The 22,146-nt window shown below is 31.7% G+C and overlaps 1 protein-coding gene and 1 non-coding gene across 2 annotated transcripts; one reads left to right on the top strand and one right to left on the bottom strand.

The window, feature by feature from the left end:
• Nucleotides 1-1,091: 1,091 nt before the first annotated feature.
• LOC146919667 (O-Glycosyl hydrolases family 17 protein) lies at nt 1,092-3,153 on the top strand. The gene is made up of 3 exons (XM_085713094.1): nt 1,092-1,174; nt 1,344-2,528; nt 2,853-3,153. The coding sequence occupies exons 1-3, from the start codon at nt 1,132-1,134 to the stop codon at nt 2,882-2,884; spliced, it is 1,260 nt and encodes a 419-aa protein (XP_085569220.1). The 5' UTR covers nt 1,092-1,131; the 3' UTR covers nt 2,885-3,153.
• A 2,781-nt stretch (nt 3,154-5,934) lies between these two features.
• On the bottom strand, nt 5,935-6,008 carry TRNAI-AAU (transfer RNA isoleucine (anticodon AAU)). Its single transcript has one exon. It is a non-coding gene; the product is annotated as a tRNA-Ile (tRNA).
• Between the last annotated feature and the right edge of the window lie 16,138 nt (nt 6,009-22,146).

Genomic DNA, 22,146 nt, shown 5'->3' on the forward strand with positions numbered 1-22,146 from the left:
TTTAAAAAACAACGATATTATTTAGACACCTCCCCTAAAAAAAATTAGACATTTAATATTTTCTAATACTCATTTAACATCTCATTTTATTCTTTAACACTCATTCAAAATGTACACACTTATTTAGAATATCCATAAAAAATTTCTTTTAAAGAAGTTATAAACTGTAACTTTAATTTGGATGTTATACTACACAAACTTTACATATAGTTCTATAAGTGTAGCTCGGTCGGTAGCTCAATGAACATTGTTATGTGGGGGTCGGAGTTTGAACCTCATATTCTCCACTTCTTCAAGTGTACATTACATAAGTCTAGTCACTATGTTACTTTACAAAAAAAAAAAAAAAAACTTTACATATAATATTTAGTGGATGTTTGGTTCCGCTTATAGTGCAATCAAAATTTATTTTCAAGGTGTAGTATTGATTCTGCCTTCAAAATTGGTTCTACTTGAAGCTAAGTTTTTTTTTTTTTTTGAAGGAATAAAGCTAGAATATGTACTATTTCATTCTAGAATTGATTTTCAAACACAAATAGTTCAACTCATTTTTACATGAATATATTCAAACATAACTAATTTTTAGTTAGAATTACTTTTAATCAAAATCAATTCTCCTCACCGTACAACCCAACACACGCTTAATTTAATTTTCTGCTTACATATTTGTAAAATACTAAAATTTATCTTATTCATTTACATACTCAAGCAAGGGAAGCAATTTTTTCTTATTTTTTTTCTTTTCAATCAAAACAAAAAATACCGATTCAAAAAAAAAAATCAAAACAAAAAATAACATTTTATTATTTATTTCTTTTCCCTTTCCTTCCATTTTATTTTTTATAAAACCAGTCACCATCAAAGTACAAAAAACACTCTTGTTTTTATATGGACCACCATGTACTATTTTTTTTAACCGAGTTAAAATGTTTTGCCAATTATTATTCAATTATTATTATTTTTTTCACCTAAAAGGTCCAAACTTTAGAGGCAGAAAATCACTGTTAAACAAGGTTAGGGTGTCTTCCTATGCAATACTCAGGTATAGGACAAAGGTCCTATATATAAGAAACAACAAAACAATACAAGACAGTGAGAAGAACCTTGAGATTATTGGCACAAGAAAAGAAAATGAAAATGGTGTGGCTATTTCATCTTCTCTTTCTTTGCTCTGGTAAGAAAAACAACTAAAATCTCAGTTTTGTAATTTCTCTTAAACTAAAATGTCTCAAAATATTCATCATCAATGTATCAATGTTTTAGTTTATTATTCTTCTTTTAAGTATTTTTTAACATTTTATTATTATTATTATCTAATGAAAGTTTTTGTTTTTTTGTTGTAGTTTGCATTGCAGTTTCTGGTCAACAAAACATTGAGTTCCTAAACCTATGTGAAACAAGTGAAGACATTGCAACATCTTCATCTCACAGTGAGTTTCCTTTAGCTGTTTCTTTGAACAATGAAGACCTTAACAAGGTCTCTAGCAACATTTTATCAGCTGAAACTTGGCTTAGGTTAAACATTTTCCCATATTACCCTTCATCAAAAATCACCAACATTGTTGGAAAAACCTCAACTTTCTGCCAACAAGACCAAAACAACCTTAATGTTGTTCTACTTCTGTCTTCTTTGAAAAATCTCTATCATTCCCTCAAAAGATGGGGTTTAGAACAAGACATCAAAGTTTCCATTGCTTTTGATTTGGACTGTTTTACCCTTAACTCAGCTACTTCAAACCATGATTTGAAAATGTTAAAACCTATGATTGAGTTTCTTCAAGCTGTTAACTCAACATTTTCTCTCATACCAAGTTCAAGGTTTTCACATTTTTCTGATAAAAGTTTAAACTTTGTGTCTTCTCAATTAGAATCCATGAAAAAACTTGGATTTTTCAACCATAACAATATCATAAACATTGCTACCATTATCCCAAAAGAGAGAAAAATCACTACTAGAAAACTTTCAGTTACCACAATTCCTATAAAACCAACCCCAATTCCAGAAATTGCTCAACCCCCTTTGGATTTCCCTGCTGGTTCTCCTTATCCAGCTCCTTACAATGTACCAAATTCAAAACCTTTACCACCTTTAGCTCAAATAGTTTCATCACCACCACCAATTTCTTCTCCCTATTTTGCCCCTCAAGAACAACCATCACCATTACCACCACAGTTTGTATCTCCAGCTCACTCTCCTCAAAATGGTTTCACTTGTCCACCTTGCAATGCAATAGAAAATGGTTCACCTTCACCTTCACATTATCCACAAATTGCACCTGTTCAGAAACTTTGGTGTGTTGCAAAGCCTAGTGTTCCTGATGAAACGTTGCAAGAAGCTTTGGATTATGCTTGTGGTGAAGGTGGTGCTGATTGTTTGGAGATTACTACTCCACAAGGGAATTGTTACAATCCTGATACATTGGTTGCTCATGCTTCTTATGCATTCAATAGTTACTGGCAAAAGCATAAGAGAATTGGTGGAACTTGTGACTTTGGTGGGACTGCTATGTTGATTCATTCTGATCCGAGTAAGTGCTTATTAATTTAGGATTAATTACAATTTTTTTACTTATACTTTGTTAATTAATAATGAGTGATGGTTGTGTTGTGAATGGTATGAATTTGTGATAGAGAAAAAAGAACTTTTCATTGTTACTGAGAATGAAAAATATTGATACATATACTATACCCTGCTATGTACAATAACTATAAAGTATGTAACTACCAAAGGCCTAACAAACTGTGTAACTAACTGTAACCATCTAAAACAGCTAATTAATTAACAAAATGTTAATCTAATCTATTTATTTATTTACATTAATAATGGTGAATTGGTTATTGTTTTGTTGCAGGTTTCCTTCACTGTAGGTTTATTCTCAGCTAGATTCAAGTGCATGAAGAGTTGTTCCTGTGGTTTCTATTATTAGTTTAATGTAGTTAATGTAGAGAATCCTATGTTAAGATCACTTTGGTTGTTGATTGGTTTTGCTACTAGCTAGCTAGTTGGTTTATGTATAAACTTATATTATGTGGACCCAATTTGGAGAATTTATGTCTTAATTTTTGTTATTAGGATTTGGATGCTCTTTGAAGTATTTAACTAAGTTGTAGTTCCCTTCAAAATTCTGATTAGTGATTAATCATTTTTCATCAGATTTTTTTTTTAAACCATATTATGCTTTTCATTTAGAATAACATTAGTTTGGCTTGCAATTAATTTAAGGGGTTAATTCGATAAAGTTTATAACAAGATACTTATTAGGAATATTTGAATTGTTCTATGCTTCTAAATGAGGTATTTAGAATATTTTGACCATATTGTGTCTTTCATATACAATAATAACATTACTTGGTATGCAAATAATTTAAGGGGTTTATTCTGTAACCTTTCTTTATTAACAAGATACTAGGGAATAATATTTGTGCTTGAGTGCTTCTAATGACTTCAATTCGTTGCTTTAAAATGCCGTAAGTGTTTTGTGGATATTAAACTACTAGTGCTTATTTTTTTACAAGAAACAAGTGCTTTATTGTTGTTTCATGCATTATCCTGTTTTCTTTCCTGTCACTATGAGATGCTATGAAGCACATATATTGAATTATGGCATCTTAATTTATTGTTGGTGCCGATGTGTCTGTGTTGTGTCTGAATTTATGGTTCATATATGAGACTTCCTTTTCTGATCTACAATGTTTTTCCTCTAAAATTGAAGCCTAAGTTAGGATAAAATTTTCATTATCAATGTAGCAATGCTAATATTTAGAAACGGAGGGAGTATTACTTATTCTATGTATAGTCATGCGAGTGTTATGCTCAATGCTCATGTGGCTGCAGTTGTGGAACTGTGATTTGTTGATAACACGGTTAGAGGCACCCAATGCACCTCGGTTTTATTGTTTTTGCACTTTGGTGTTTGTTTTAAATTTTGTTCTTTTCTAAGGCTGAATTAACCGTTGAAAGACAAAAGGTATGAAAAGGAACCAACGGTTAGTCACAGTAGTCATGATCAAAAAAGTTGTATGCTTTGGCCCAGTTTTATGAAGATTTCCATTTCATAGAATTATTATTTTGAAAATAAAAATAAAGTGGGTGCTAGCTGTTATTTTTCCCATGTGGCATGGTGCATGAGTTCTACATTGCAAACACACTTTTGAGAAGGGAACAGATGTAGTAGTACTTTTTTTTTTGAGGGAGGAACAGATGTAGTACTTACCATACCAAGAGCTGGCTAACTGAAAATCAAATCAAATCTCTATAAAGGACTTTGACCGTCAAAAATTTTTGATATACTAGCAGAGTAGCAAGTTATTCATGAATGGTGAAATGATTGATCATTGTAGAAGACTAGGATGAGGTATTCATTTCCTTCTTATTTTTCCACCAAGAAATGTTATTTTAACAACAAATTGGTTTAAAGGGCAACCCGGTGCACTGAAGCTCCCGCATATGCAGGGTCCGGGAAGGGGTCCCACCATTTGGTGTATTGTACGCAGCCTTGCCCTGTTTTTACACCTTAACAACAAATTGGTTTCCTCTAATAAAAACACAATTGGCTGTTGGACACCATACATAAATACGATGTATATACAAACTTAATACTTAGTTATTTTATCCTCTCTTTGAGTTACACTAATAATTGTAAATGATGTATTTATATACCGGGTTGAATATGTTGTAGCAGCTCTCCACCACCAAGGAAGTAGAAAATGATAGCGGTAGCTAGAAATAATTCTGATCCGAATACGTTGTTGTAGAGTTTCACATACACTCACAATGTAGTTTTTTTTTTTTTGAATGGCAAAATATATTATATATAAGGGGATTAGATCCCAAGTATTACACCAGAAATAAAAAATAAAAACACCAAAAACTCCGAAAAAAGACTCACAATGTAGTTAATATTGATTGTTGATTAAAATCAGACGATCTAGATTATACATTAGTTTTATTCTACTTAAACAATTTCGATCCTTAGTTTGAATCCTAGTTGAGAACATTAACCATGTCACACAGATTCTACACCAAATCCAAGTTCTAATAATTCCTCTTCAATATTCCGAAAATCAATTACATGAAGCCTTTTGCTATTGATTTCGATAATCTAGAAAAAAAAGCTAAAAGGTATTGTACAATTTATGATGCAGTCTTGTTAAAAAAAAAAAAAAAACAATTTATGATGCAGTACTATGAAATGAGATAGAATAAGGCGATAATAAACGGAAATGATAAGCAGAACATTAGATGAAATGGAATGAATTGTATTTTATCATAAAATGGTTTCTTTCACCACCAAAAAATTATATAAGTGGTTTCTTTTCTTCCCATTTTAACTTAATAAACAACCAAAATCACAAAATCTATAATTATTTCATTTCATGTGAGTCATGGCCTTTTTCATAATCTCAAATCAAAGATAAGTGATTATAGTTCATGATTAGAACTAGAGGATCATATGATCAGTTTAAATAAAAGAAACAGCAGCTGAGTGGTGCGAGCATTATGAAAAGGGACTAAAAAAAATAGGGAGGCAGTAGCACAACACCTATTACAAGAAATTTTCTCACACAGAGAACACTCAAAAAAGTTACTTAAAATGGGATCATCATCATGAAAGAAAAAGGACCAGCTAGGTTCACACTTCACAGAATCTGTGCTATTCCAACGGTTTCTGAGTTCTGACCATACCATTGTATGATACTTGTATGCCAACACTTACAGAATTTGAGCCCCACTCTTTGCTTCATTAAAGCATTTTACTTATATCATAATATTCATCCTAAGAGTGAATCCAAAGGTTTAAAATTTGTTTTGATGTTTGAATTTGATTTGTTTCCTAAGCCAATATTTGAATATTTATTATGGCATTTTTAGGCTAACCCACACAGTATCGCTATATCAGGTTTAATTATGCAAAAAAGATAAAAAAGAAAAAGTGGCCCATGCAGGTTTCGAACCTGCGACCTTCGCGTTATTAGCACGACGCTCTAACCAACTGAGCTAATGGGCCAATTGTGAAATCAAGACATGAATATTTGATCTCAAACCAAACTTTTCATGCTCAATTTATTTTTTTGAGGAGATTTTCATGCTCAAATTTATTGTTAAATTTACTTTTATTTAAAAAAACTTCAAACATAAATTATTTCACCTTAAAATAACTTTTAACTAAATTTAACTCAGTTCAATCAAATGGATTTTGGTTACGTAATTTCACACAGTGGAAATAACAACAAATTCCTCATGAGTAATAAAACGAAGTTCCAAAGTACAAAATTATGCATTTTTGAAAGTTTAATCCAGGAAACTCATTTCTTATGCATTCTAAAATCAAAATTCCAGAAGGCATAAACATTTGTTCCAAATATTAAGTTTCAACTATATATATATATATATATATATATATATATATATATATATATATATATATATATATATATATAGTTAGGATCCGTTGACACCAGGTGTCAATGGATTCGTTGACACCAAATCATAGCCATCTAAAATTTTAATCTAGCGGCCAACAATCAATGACATAATAACTCTTACATGGACTCTCCTCACACAATCACACTCACACTTTCTAGGTTTTGCTTTTCAATTGCTGCTGTCAATTCTCTCTGCCTACTCCTCGCCGAAAATTAACAGTCTAACTTTTGTTCTAATGAAATCTTGAAAACCCATGGGAATTCTAATTCATAATTTTCCACCTTCTTTATAATAATATGCAGTTACCATGATTGATTTGAAAGGAGGGAAATCTAAACATATGAAGAAAAAAATAGGGAAGCTAATCGTAGAGATTAAAAGGTATACAATAGTAAAAGGAAAATTTGGAAATGCTTTAAAATTGTGCAAAACATGATAGTTCTCTCAACATTACAAATTAAAGTCAATTCTCATTTTTATGTTTAGCTTGAAATTGCGTTTACAAAATAAGATCCAGATGAAGAGAAATGAGAGATGTATATTGACCGAGAATGAAATTGAAATCTATGTAGCAAAGGGATGATCGATTGTCGTTTAAAGAAGAAGAAGATGAGAGCAGCGTGATATGTTTTACTTTGAAGAGTCCCCACAAGAACAATTAGCAGAATAAATGAGAGCCACTAAGATTAAAATAAGGACGACTATGATTTGGTGTCAACGAATCCATTGACACCTGGTGTCAACGGATCCTAACTCATATATATATATACATATATATATATATATATATTTCAGAATCAAATTAGTAGAGTGCATACATGTTCTGGAAAAGAGAGAAGGGGTATGTGTTCCAATATTCCAGCAAGGGGAGAGAGAGGTGTGTTTTGAATAAAAGATATTAGGAGTATATAATTAAACAAGATGGTGCAAGTAGACATCCATAACTTGCTTTTTTATATCACTGGTATGTCAAAGATCTCTTTCCACAGGAAATCAAGCCCAAACAATGGCCTTGGACTAAAAACTAAACCAAAGCCCATCATTACCCAAAAAGAATGCTATTATTTTTCCCACCATATAGTTTCTCGCACATCTTATTCGGATTTTAAAATTTGAAATGTTTCAATTTCTTTTGAAGGTTTTATGAGGTGCATTCGGATTTTGTAATCTGAAATGGCCTTGGACGTGCGAGAAACTCATATTGTGGTAAATGAAGTGGTCTAGAAAGAAAGCCTATGGCATTTTTTAACAATAAAAGAAAGTCACGAACATTTAGAACACAAAATAGCTTGATAAACAAAAAAATGAAAATAAATTTTTTCCTTAAAAATAATGAAAATAAATTTTTAAATCTTCTCTCTAAGTTTTATCATCTTCATTCACTGAAAATGGGGTGATTATGGCTCTTTTTTTTTACTCATAATCACCCATCTACATTTTTTCCCCCTATTTTAATCTAAATGAGTTATTTTTGTTGCAAATATTGTTTATATTTCAAAAGTTCAAATATAAATATTACTTAGAATAAGTGAAAAATATTTTTAGTTGAAAATTATAATTATATATTGTGAAATTTTATTATTACTAAAATTATTAATGAAGTTTTTTGCTTTGACCGTTTTATATATATATACTAACTAACCATTCCTTTAATTTCTCTTGAGTCATCAAAGCATAAGCATGTCTTCATATATAGGTGTCCTTCTGTATAATATGTTGGCATAGTTTTAGCAAATTATTTTGACTTTATTTCAAACGTGTTCATTAAAGTAAGTCTAATAGAATCCCTATATTTATGCCAAGAATTGGTCTTCAAAGAATAAGTACTCAGTACGTGTATATACACATGTTTATTGTGCTCAACGGTTAGTTTTGGAAAATAGCCTATATAATAATTGTTTTGAGCACATAGCACATACAGAAAACCTGATAACACAACTCACGTACAAAACAACTTATATCACTTTCACACCTCCTATTTCTTTCTGGTTTACACTACCTGTCACATAAAATCTCTTGTCAGTTCTGAATCCTCGGCTTGCCGGGAAGGGTCTGTTAAATCTTGGAAGGGTTAGCGTTTTACACGCGGAAAATCCTTGAGGACAGTGCGTTCAGCACGTCTCAGATCTATCTTATTGTTTTTGTTTTGCAGGTCTTGGTAGCAATTTATACAACAATCTCAAGGATTTTCAATGACTACTGAAGACAACTCCAACAACGGCTCTCCGGTTCCGACTCCCAAAAACGATGCTCCAAAAGATCAGCAACAAACTCTCGTTGTGCCGACCATTAACTATGCAAAACCATTTCCCGATGTTTCAAAGATCGAAGTCTTTGCTGGTCAAAACTTTCGAAGGTGGCAGGAGCGCATCAGCTCAACACTTGACTTACACGGTGTCGCTTTAGCCCTCACCAACTCTAAGCCACCGTCTTCATCAGCTCAAAAAGAAGTCGACACATGGGAACATGCAAATAAGGTATGTCGTCACACTATTATGACTAACTTATCTAATGAGTTATTCGATGTCTACTGTTCGTACAAGGAAGCGAAGGAAATATGGGATTCCATGGTTCTGAAGTACACCGCTGAAAATGCTGGAAAGAAAAACTTCGTCATAGGCAACTTCTACCTTTGGACGATGTTAGAAGAGAAAGATATTAAGGATCAAATCAATGAATATCACAAGCTGATTGAAGAATTAAAGGCTGGAAATATTCCTCTCCCAGACGAGTTCGTTGCTGGAATTCTCATTGAAAAATTGCCTGAATCATGGAACGATTACAAGAATCAGCTGAAGCACAAGCAGAAGTAGTTGCCGTTGGCAGATCTTATCAATCACATCATCATAGAGGATACCAACCGAAAGGAGAGCAGGGCTGCCAAGGCAAGGACTTTAGCTTCCCAAGCAAATATGATCCAGAACAACACTAATCAGAAAAAAGAGGTATGGCAACAAACCTAATCATAAACCTGGTCACAATAAAAATAATCATGTTCCTCGTGTTACTAATCCCACTTTCAAAAATAATGGAGGACACTGTTATGTATGTGGTAAGAAAGGTCACTATGCACCTCAGTGCAGACACCGAAAGAAGAATGAGAATCCTCCTGAAGCTAATTTGGCTGAAGGAGATGATGACATTATTGCTGCGGTCATTGCTGAAGCAAATATCGTGACTGATGTGAACAAATGGGTGGTGGACTTTGGAGCTACCCGACATATATGTGCTACTAAAGATGCCTTCACCTCCTACACTACTGTGGGGGATGGAGAAGAACTGGTTTACCTTGGTGACTCTCGAACTGCTGCTGTTTCGGGAAAAGGCAAAGTTATGTTGAAGATCACATCAGGAAAGACCTTGGCTTTAAGTGATGTCTTACATGTGCCTAATATAAGGACCAATCTAATTTCAGTGGCTCTTTTGAGCAAGGGTGGGATTAAAGTGTCATTTGAGTCTGACAAGATCGTAATGACAAAAGATAATGTGTTTGTGGGGAAAGGTTATTGTGACAAGAGTCTCTTTGTACTAAACATTGCTGAAGTTATGCATAATTAGGTTCCTTCTTTAGAGGGATTAGGTTTTCTTTTGCTTAAGTATGGCACCTAGAATAAACATTGCTGAAAAGCTTTGGTTCAGTCATGTCTTTTCATTCTGTTAAATTGAATTCTGTTGTTTTGGTTTGGATTTACTTTAATATGTATTTTCCCTCAGTTGAATAAATCATAATATTATGGTGTTTGCTTTCTTACTTATATTTGTTCTACATGATTTTAATTTGAGTGTTTTTCTTATTTTTTAAAACGGTCATTGTTCTAGATTTAAAAACCTTGACCACACGTGATGCCAATGCCATATTGTTTCTCAAGTTTCAAGTTCATTAGTTCTCCTTCTGTGTATGGTCTCGGTATCTATCTATCAAATATATATTATGGAATTGAAATAAGACAATGACAGATAGAAATAGGTCTTATATTACTATCATAGTTCTATGTGTAATTTTATCATATATTCAATTTTGAATTTACATTTCTATATATTCAGCTCAGTTAAATATATATTCATGATATTATATTATATTAGAACTCTATGTTTTTGAACAAATGTTTATACTCCATTTAATTGTCACCATGTGCAGTCTGTACAAAACATTGTTGTGCTAGAAATTCTATATGCAAAATGAAGTTCCTCTTTGTATAATGTGCACGCAACCTATTCAATTTTTCTGTTCTGTGTTAACTCAAGTTCTATATGTAATTTTATCAGGATTTCATTTTTGTACTGTCATCATGATTTAGTTGTTGCATTTGATTTTGTTAATTCATAACTATCATCTTGTGACAAGTTTTATAATTAGAAAATCATATTTTCAATGTGCATGTTTTGATAGATAAATGTGAACCTGTTATATATGAGAGAAAGTATAAAAGAATATGTGCATTTGGGTGAAATCACTTGTTTGTAACTACATTCTCTCTGATGCATGAAAGGACATTCTACATGTTTTTCTTATAATTAAGTTTACAAATCTGAAAGTTTCACTAATGCTAAAGAATTGATTATATTTACTTAATTTTATTTTGGCATTATATTGTAGATAAGTGTACTCATAAGGCTACACTACTAGAGCCATCTATTTTACTGACCTTAATAGAGTATACAATTCAGAATTGTGGTAATCAAGATTACTAGCGGTTCATCAAATTTTTATTCTCTGCAAAATTACTTTATAATGTGAATTGTAATATTGCTTAGAGTGTACAGGCTATTGTGTTAAAATAATGCAATGATGTTAATTTGATTTGAAACCAATGAGTATTAATTTTACTCATTGTGGGGGTGTTGTCGCTTAGTAAATATCTAAGTAGACCTGTATAAATTTTATTATATACATCGAGTTCATGAGACTTGTAAACATGAGATTAATTGATTAAGAGACGTCTTAATCAATATTTGTGAATTAACGGATCCGATAAAGCCCCTAGGGAGGAAAATAATATGTGACACATCGAGGGGAATTAGACTTGAGCCATTCAAAATTAATAAGTGATAGGAACCCAACCTTTGTGATTGGAGATCCCATGAATAAGGTTCATATGGGTAATAACAAGTCACTTATTAGTTATGCTAGCACCAAAAATTAGTTAATTAATTTTTGTTTTTGTCTCTTTCCTATGGTGTGAGTGAGAAGTGCTAGACACTGCATTATAGAGAGGATAAGTATATGTAGCTTTTAATGAATTTCATATCCCTTACGAGTGGTGTAAGATTTGCAGCATACACTTGATGAAATCACCTATGTGAGTGTCAAGTGGGGCCGCTTGTATGAGATATTGGCGAAATCTCTAGAGCACTCATGAAAAAATCCAAGCACGCGCACGGCCTATTTGCGATCCACAGCGCCAACGACAAGAATTGTGGGGGTGTGATGCGGGTGATAGACCTCTAACATACACAAGTGTCTTTGGTTCATATAGCTTGCTACACCAAATTCACTGTGTGTTAAGTTTACCATTCTAGGACTGGTTCATATAGCTTGCTACACCAGTTTGATGCATCACATCCACGTGTTAACCCAGAAAGTCTTTAAATAATTTTTCTTTTAAACTTTTGAAATATGTGGGGGATTGTTGTAAATATTGTTTATATTTCAAAAGTTCAAATATAAATATTACTTAGAATAAGTGAAAAATATTTTTAGTTGAAAATTATAATTATTAATTGTGAAATTTTATTATTACTAAAATTATTATTGAAGTTTTTTGCTTTGACCGTTTTATATATATACTAACTAACCATTCCTTTAATTTCTCTTGAGTCATCAAAGCATAAGCATGTCTTCATATATAGGTGTCCTTCTGTATAATATGTTGGCATAGTTTTAGCAAATTATTTTGACTTTATTTCAAACGTGTTCATTAAAGTAAGTCTAATAGAATCCCTATATTTATGCCAAGAATTGGTCTTCAAAGAATAAGTACTCAGTACGTGTATATACACATGTTTATTGTGCTCAACGGTTAGTTTTGGAAAATAGCCTATATAATAATTGTTTTGAGCACATAGCACATACAGAAAACCTGATAACACAACTCACGTACAAAACAACTTATATCACTTTCACACCTCCTATTTCTTTCTGGTTTACACTACCTGTCACATAAAATCTCTTGTCAGTTAAATCTTGGAAGGGTTAGCGTTTTACACGCGGAAAATCCTTGAGGACAGTGCGTTCAGCACGTCTCAGATCTATCTTATTGTTTTTGTTTTGCAGGTCTTCGTAGCAATTTATACAACAATTTTTATATAGATTGCATTTTTTCTTTCATGTTTCTTTTCGTGATTTCATCGTCTCAATGCAACGTTTTGTGATTTCCCATCTTGACAATGTGTTTGTTTGGTTTATATTGACAAATCAACTTCAAACAATTATATATATAATCAACAAAAAGGTCGTCAACATTGCATATTTGAAAGCATAAGTTATTTCTGTCACTTTGATTTTGTCACATTATATGAAGGCATGCTGCTATTTTATGTTATTAACTTATATGTTTTTCTCATATTCATCGATTACATTTTTAGCATTGTTGTATTTATATTTGTACATGATAGACTCTGCCAATTTAAATGAATATAGTTTTTTAGTCGTAAAAAAGAAGGAAATTGATTGATTGTAGATTTTGATTATAAAACTGGATCAATAACTATTGAAGCCTAAAACTCAAATTTTATTAGGCTTTTTTATTTGGTCAACAGAATTAAGCTCAAAGTTGCACAAAAAAATTGTGGTGAGAAAAAAAGGCTTAATAAATTTACGAGTTAACAATTATGGTAAGAGACCAACTTAACTGACAAAAGTACAATCAAGCTGTTAAAGGATGAAATATGTAATTTAAGAGTTCAATTTTTGGATGGAACAATTATTGATCAAATTTTACTTACTTTTCGACCGACTCCAGATTACTATGACCTTTTTCCCATTGAATCGAAAGATTAACACCAAAACCATGTAATCTAGCCTAAATATAAAGTTGAAACTTTTACTTACCAGTTGGCAACAACATCTGACCTTACTTTTTCCTCTCAAAAAATCTAATGTTACTTTTAGCCACGGTTGTGTTGCCACAAGGCCTTAAAATGATTCTTCAAATAAATTGGCATAGAATTCAACCCTCAAGCTCTTTAAAGTACATATACTAGTAAACTGAAAATGACATCCATTCAAAGGTGTATAGCAAAGTCATGATATAGATTCGAAAATGACTTACTATATACTATATCATTACAATTCATCTGCTCTATGATAATGAATAATGATAACTGGCTTTTTTAGTTGCAGCCAGTGTGCATGTGCCTAACTACAGCAGAAATTATTTATCTAAAAAGACGAAGTTCAAAATTTGTAACACATTCAATGAATTTTTCTGCAGAACTGTGTCAGGAAAGACCCATTTGACATTAAAAAGGACTTTAACTCGACAATTATTATATGACATTTGACAAGTTTTGGGATAGAATAGTGTTGGAAGTATAATTCCATTAGAAATTAAGATATTGCTTCCGCCGCATGTCAAAAGATCGATTGAATTTGATCTCATGATCAATTCATGTTTCTAACTACTTTTAAGCATTCATAGAAGGTATCATAAAAAAAACAATATATTCATAGAAGGTTCCGATGCAATTTACTTGACCATATGATAATCAAAGTCCATGTGTTCTGTGATAATACTTGTAATCATGGCAACACATGATTCTTCATCATCGTCTTCTGCCGTTTCTCTCATATTTGTTATTCTGCGTTGATCTAAACCGTTCATCCAAACATTAATGTCATTGGTCATATGTCGCAGATCAAGATCATTGGCAGAGATTGCACAAGATCTTGTGCCACTCGAGAGGATTCTAATCCCGATAAATATAAGACCGTTTTGAGATTTTTCCTTATTCTCTTTGTAAGACCTTTTTTTTTTTTTTAATTAGTGTAAGATATCTTTTAAATTTCAAATATATTACATTTTTTTTTACGAAGATATCCTTAATTATGATACATCTTTTTGAACAAATGGTAATAAATATTGCGATGGAAACATATACTGTATTAATTTCTTGCTTGAAGGACAAGCTTGTAAAATAACATCAATTGAAAACAAATTTAATCATGGAGCTTCTACGGTGCAGTCAGAAAACTGACTTTTTTGAAAAAGTTATTTTGTTTAATCAATAGTATAACTGCCGATGTCATGTCAGCTAGTGTCTTGTTGGTGGGACACTCTAAAACTAAACTTTACCTTGTTACAAATCAGTCCTCATACAAAATATTAAGGGAAATTTCAATCTTAGAGCACAAATGGGAATCTATGTTTAATTTTGATTTAATCATGGACACAATTGCAATAAGTAAAGATATAAATGCAATACACCATATAATCTGACGTGACATGAATTAAATACACAAATGTTTAACTTTACTAGAAAAATCATTCTCATTACTTCACCATAGAATTTTCCTTTAATCATACTACTAATTTTTTAAATCTTTGTAATTTAGTCAACAGTGTGTTTTTTAAGAACGAAGGTAGTATTTGCAAATAGACAACCACTTGGTGTGGAACTTGAAAGTTATTCGACAATTCTGTTAACGACTCAACAATGATTTTCTTTTTTCTTCAAATGATTTTGCCAAGAAAAAAGCTATGTCCTATAGGTGTTGTTTCTTTGATTCCTCTAAAGAGCGTTAAGTGTGGCAAATAATCTTTTAAAGCTAAAATATAATGAAAAAAATAAGTAAAAGCCAGAAGCAAGAAAACATAGATAAACTACAAGTAAACTAAGTTGTTTGAATGATTGAGTGTGTCTAAGATCAAATTTAGAAATGGTATTTATAAAAATAAAATAAAAATATCTAGAGCCTAAAATCCTATGAGCCATGAACGTGACCTACAAAGAACCTCTCTTGACTACCGCTACTCGACTAAACTTGCACCAAGGTGTGTGAAAATGTGAGCGTTGCTCTATATATGTGGCACTTTATGTCATGCATTGCTCTTCCACGTTATACGACTCTTTCTAGTACTCATCCACACACCTCTCATAGATCATCCTTTTAGATTCTACTCATATTTTTTTACCTTAAAACAGGAGGTGGACCCAGTGGCGGATCTTGAGTTTATTTATCGGGGGTGCCAAATATTTATAGAATATATATAGTAAAAAGTTTCATAAAATAATCAATGTTATAAACTGGTGTGATGGTAGAAGTGAATAATTGTGACATGAGGGACACCGGTTCAAACCCCACTGGGTCCACTTTTTTGGTATAAAATATGAAGAAGGGTTCGAACACGCGACCTTCTACTGATATACAGACAGAATAACCGCCGCAACACCAGCATATAAGTTGTTATATTACTATATAAAATATGAAGAAGGGTTCGAACACGCGACCTTCTACTGATATACAGACAGAATAACCGCCGCAACACCAGCATATAAGTTGTTATATTACGCATAATATGATATTTATATAAAGTTTGGGGGGTGCAGTGGCACCTGGGGTCTCTAAAGAGATCCGCCCCTGGGTGGACTTCTTGTGGTCGAATTATCCATTTTTATTGAATTTGACTCACTATGAAGTTTTTACGATTGTTTTGGGACTCTCTGCAACCGAGAAAGATTCGATTAAACCACCTTCGGTTGTTCTTGCTTTGTCTGATCTTGCATTATGTTAAGAGTCTTACATTGAGTAAGATAAAATATCTCAAAATGGTATTTAAGTCACGAGGCTCTCACACCTAATTAATAGACTAGTTTTTTGCGTTGGACTCTTCTCGTGTGTTAGTCTTAATAATCAGTGCTCTTATTGAAATTTAGGTTGAGTAAAGGGTTACATATAAGCTGAATTAAGTTGCTTTGTCGAATACTAATATGTGAGTGAAACAGCAAAAAAAGAAAGAGTTATCAATATCATTGAGTTAATGTCGATAGAATGAAGTCATCGTGGAAGTTGGCTCTTAAAAAGTGTAGCAACATTAGGAGTCTCTCATTGAGTAAAATAAAAGTGTTCAATATGAAACTTAAGCCATCATATGAATCTCTCTTACTTAATCGACTAATCTTTTGAATCGGGCTCTCATCACATGCTTAATTTAATTCCTAACACATTTGACTATCTAAACTTCGACTTAACCTAAATTCCACTATCAGTTGTTTGCTGTTAACAATTTAAAATATTTTTAAGTGTAAAAAACAGCTATCCATTGAGTTGTAATTTTCCACACCACCGAAAAATGCTCTTTCCATGTCTTTGCTTCATGGGGATGCTTCTTTTAAGTATAATTGAAAATTACATCTTTTGCTCTTGAACTATCAATTAAGGATGGTTTCCTTGTGTTGCCCAAAAAGTGAAAACTAGCGAAGGTGCCCATGTTTTAAGGTCGTTCGTACCAAATGGTCCCCTCATAAGGAACTAATGCCATATTATAGTTGAGCTGGAAAGACATTTCTTTTGCTAAAGCAAGATTTTCAACCAGCATGCATTCCACATGGTATAGGTCAATATTTCACATATATGTAAAATAAAGTAAAATATATTGGACCGTAACAATTGAAGTCATCCATGATGCTACATATAGCCAATTTCCACACGTTTTAAGTTACACATTTCCTCTCAATTTTTGTTCTACACATTTGTGACTTCATGCATATAACTCCTACACAATTACAACAACATTGATATCTTCTTTAAAAAAAAAAATGATTGCTATCTGTTTTTTAACTCATTCATGAAAAAGCTATTCTTTTTTATATTACCTTTTTATTTTAAAATTAAAACATACGTATTTTTTTTCCAAAACCACGTCAATTAATTAATTAATAAGTGACATTTCAAAGTATCTCCATAACTTTTACTCTTTTGACCGGGACAGGTCCATTCTATGGTTGGATATTATTCCTTCAAAAAAAAAAAAAAAGGTCCATTCTATGGCCTTTGCTTTTTGTATTTAAAGTTCAATATTTTCGACCAAAAAAAAAATTTTTCAATACATATTTTTTTTGACAGAAAGTTCAATGCGTATTGTTAATTGGCTTATAGGATAGTCTAGGTCTTATCTGATAAATAAATTAAAGGTTCATGTATAACAAGTTATCTAATCTAATCTAATATAGCTTATTTTTTAAAGTTTTATATGACATGTTAGACTGTTTAAAACTTATTTCATATTATAGTCTTTAAAAAAGTAATATGATCTCTATATAAATAGATTGATTAACTAATGTCATGGTAAGGAGAAAATACTAACATATTGACATTATCATTAGAAAAAATAAATAAATTTTATTTTGAGATTTAACAATTAACATGATATAGAGAGTAAAGTATAATTTTTTATAAAACCTATTTCAACTGTATTTTACAATAATTCATTAAAATTTAATAAAAAAATAATTAATATTTCCGTATGTCAAAAATTAATGGAAGTTAATATGTTTAAATTAATAAAAAAGAAATCCGCAAAAATATGAAAGTATTTTAAGACAGTGTGCAATATTTAATATAATAATTATAATTGTATTTATATTTATTTTAAGTAAGTCCGTCTGATAAGTCTAAAAAAACCTTAAAATCTTTTTTTTTTGTTGACAAAAAAAAACCTTAAACTCTTACATTCTTAGTTAAACAGACTTCTAAAAAAATATTAACCTACCTTAAAAAAAATATCAACCTTGGTTGGAGTATACCTTATTAATCGAAATGAACATTCCACCCTAGGTGATATCGAGTGGGCTCCTTGAATAAAAATCTTATTAAAGATACTATATTATCTTTATTTTTTAAAATCTAAGAAAAGAGTTTGATGTCAATTATCTTTAATAATATTTCTGTGTAGCTGTTTTTCGTTCTTGCTAACTCATATCTTAGTATGGCTGATAACTTCCATTGGAAATATGTATAAATATTAAATAATATGGATGATATATGGTGATCATCAATCCGATTATATTTCATTAATTAAAACGTAATCTGTTCAAAATTATATGGATGATATAGTGATGATTAATCCGACAATAAGTATAGGAATCAATCATTTTAAGATAAATAAGTGAAAAATTTGAGATTTGAATATCAACTTCTACATATTATAAAAGTAAAGATATATCGAGATGATCTTAACCCATACTATATTGTTCCTATCAACTTAGTTATGTACACGGAAACCATACAAATCTATCTTTTTTTTCATATCTGAAACGGTTGTTTCTTGCATCATCACCATTGTAACGCCCTCCTTTTTATTTAATTATTTTACTTAGTTTTAGAATATATTTATGTATTTATATGATTTATATGAGGGATATATGATTTATTGAGATTATATGTTTTTTTATAATTTAGTTAATATATTTTGTTGAGTGATATTTTGTTATGTTATATGTTGGTATTTACTAGCATAATATATATGTTATTTTGTGCAAAAATATATTTGTTATTTTATGTGAAAATATATATGTTATTTGGTGTATTAATATTATCAAGTGGGAGAGATATATATTTAGTAGAGAAATATTATTCATTAGAATATGAGAATTATTAGTGTGAGTGGAATTGGGGGTTAGAATAGAAAGAAGAATAAGTTGTTGGGCCTTAATAGATTTGGGAAGAATATTTTAATATTTTAAATAGAGAAGCTTAGGTTAGAAAGAGTTTACCGGAAACCACTTTTTGGAAAAGAGGAGAACAAGAAAGAAGAGAAGAGGAGAGAAAAGTCAAGAGAAGAGGAGAAGACCTTAGGAAAGAAGAACGCTGCCGCTGATTCAGGAATTAATCTAAGGTGAGGGTGAGACTATCTTGCATTAATATTAAGTTGTTAAATCATTAGATTACATCTAACAAGTTGGGGAGAGTTTGTGAGAATATGAGAATTAGGGTTTTGGGAGAGATTTGATGATTAGATGATGAAAACTTGTTGAATTGATGTAGAAATTGTGTACAAACCTTAGATAATCAATAGGATGATTATTGGAAGTAGTTTTGAGGTTAGCTCCATGAGATTAGGTGAAACTTGAAGAAAATCTGCATTCTGCCCGAATTTTGATATTAAAACTGGTATTGATCGGTGCGGAATTGGTCTTAGGTGTAAACATGAAAGTTGTAGGTATGGATGTTAGCTTTCTAATTTCGTTGGTCTCACATCAATAGGATTAATACTTGAGTTATGGTCAAATTACTGCACGTAGGTCACAGTGAACTTTTATGGACTTTCAGCACAACTTTTCCGAATTTAAAATGAAAACTGGTATTGATCGGTACAGAACTGGTCTTAGGCATAAACATGAAAGTTTTAGATAATTTTGTTAGCTTTCTAGTGGCTTTGGTTTGACGTGAAAATGATGTTTGATCTGTGAGTTATGAAGAAAATACTACAGGGAGGTCTTAGCAAAATTGTACGGTGACAGCATTCTCTGTTTCATGTTTTTGCGTTTTGTTCATATGTTTCTGTTTTGAATTGATCTTTGCTGTAAACATGAAAGTTGTTGATATTTGTGATATCTTTCTAGTAGCTTTGGTTTGACATGAAAATATGTTGTGGATAATTTATTATGTTTTTACAAAGATACATAGTGAATTATTGTCGATGTTTAAATACGATGTTATATGAAATTGTTTATGATTGATGAATATGATGTTTTAAGATGTTGTTTATTATCATTTGATATTGTTATATTATGATATGACACGAATTATTTATGTGATCCATATGTTGTCAAGATGCTAAAATGTTAAGATGTTAAGACGTTAAGATGATAAGAGTTGTTAAGTCGTCGAGTCGTTATGAAGTCGTCAAGTTGTTAAGATGTCATAGATGTTCATGAAGTTTCTAAGACGTAAGATGTTGAGTCCATGCATACTCATTTAAAGATGAGGGCTCATGCCCTGGAGCTTTTGCTCAACCACGACGATGGAGCTTTTGCTCAACCAGAGACGAGGGCTCATGCCCTAGGAGCTTTTCCTCAATTATGTTGGGGGCTTGATGCCCTGAAGCTTTTGCTCAACCATGACGATGGAGCTTTTGCTCAACCACGACGATGGAGCTTTTGCTCACCCACGACGATGAGGGCTTATGCCCTAGAATGGTACCACATGCATTTGCATTTTCATGATGATCAAAGATGGTTTAAGACGTTAAGAGTTGCATAGTCAATTCAAGATGATTTAAGATGATAGGAGTTGCATAGTCGAGTTGAGTCGCATTGTCAAGTCAAGAGTCGAGTCGATCATGAAGTTGTTTATGACTATGATTATGAAGTCGATTATGAGTTTGATTAAGAAGCTGTTATGATGATTATAAGATGCTAAATGATTATTGTTGTTGATGTTCATGATTGTTTTGATGATGATGTTTGTTTATGAGTTGATGATTATGATTTGATGATTATGGTTATGATTAGTACTTGATGTTATATGATGATGTTTATGTCTATGATTAAGATGATGTATGATACTATGATTAAAAGGATATATGATAATGCTTATGACCAATATTTGTAGATATGTGATGATATAATTATATGATGATATGATACGAAGTATATGACTAATATAGGAAGAATAGTGACACTAGTTAAGGAAGTTTAAGTTGTTAGATATGATTAATGAACTATAAGATGTTTAAGTTGTTGAATGTACTTTATATGATTTATATGCTTTATATTATTGTTTGAGAAATCTCACCCCTCCTGTTTGAATGTTGCCCTTACGTTGGTAACGTGCAGGTAACCAAGATTAGTTGAGGTCGTGAGTGGACTCCTCACAAGGGTGTGTGTCTTAGGTGCTCTGATACGTAACGGGATGAGAGTTTTGACATTGTTTTCTATTCCTTACGTATTGCTTATGGATTTTTATGAATAAATGATGAACAAATACCTTATGAGATTTTAGGATGAGGCCTATGTGCCAAAGACTTTTATGATGTTGAACTAAATTCTGTTGCGAAGTTTTGAAATACTTATGTTAAATGACTTTGAAGAATAAATTGTTATTTATTCAGTTTATGAATTTTTAAGAAGTGTAGCATTCCGTTTAAGTTGTTGAACTCTGATTTTTGTTTAAGAAATTTTTACGTTGGGAAAACGGGGTGTTACAACCATCATCTCATATCAGGTGTGTAAAACATAAGTTTATATATTATATCTTAAATATATTAATGTTTACGTGTTGGTGTTCTTGATGCCTCTCATTTCCTCGGAAAAAAAGATTCTTGAGGAAGGGAAACTATGAATAAGTAAATAAGGGTAGGCATTATCATGGGGATGGGTTTGATTATTTTATTTTATTTTATTTTAAATTATACGATTTATAGAGGAATTCTTGGTTGGTCACGGGACCAACACATTTGCATTTGATCACAGCCAACCAAGACTTGACACCTCATTCACTACTAAATAAATAATAATAATTATAATAATAATAATTATAATAATAATAACAAAGTGAGAGAGAGAAACCGTGAAAGAACAGAAAAAAACAGAAAAGAAAGAAATGGATCCGATGCTGGAGAAGAAGGGTGCATCAGTGTTCACGCCGGACACGACGACGGCGATAACGGCGGTGAGGTAGTTGTTGAAGACGGTGGCGATGATGGACTCTGGATCCCTCATTCTGTTTCCTTCAATGTTATGCGGCAAGCACTCTACATCACCACAAGAACGCCGAT

This window comes from Medicago sativa, chromosome 5 (assembly GCF_051527215.1).
Source record: "Medicago sativa cultivar Bolivia chromosome 5, Bolivia_mono, whole genome shotgun sequence".
Lineage (NCBI taxonomy): Eukaryota > Viridiplantae > Streptophyta > Magnoliopsida > Fabales > Fabaceae > Medicago > Medicago sativa.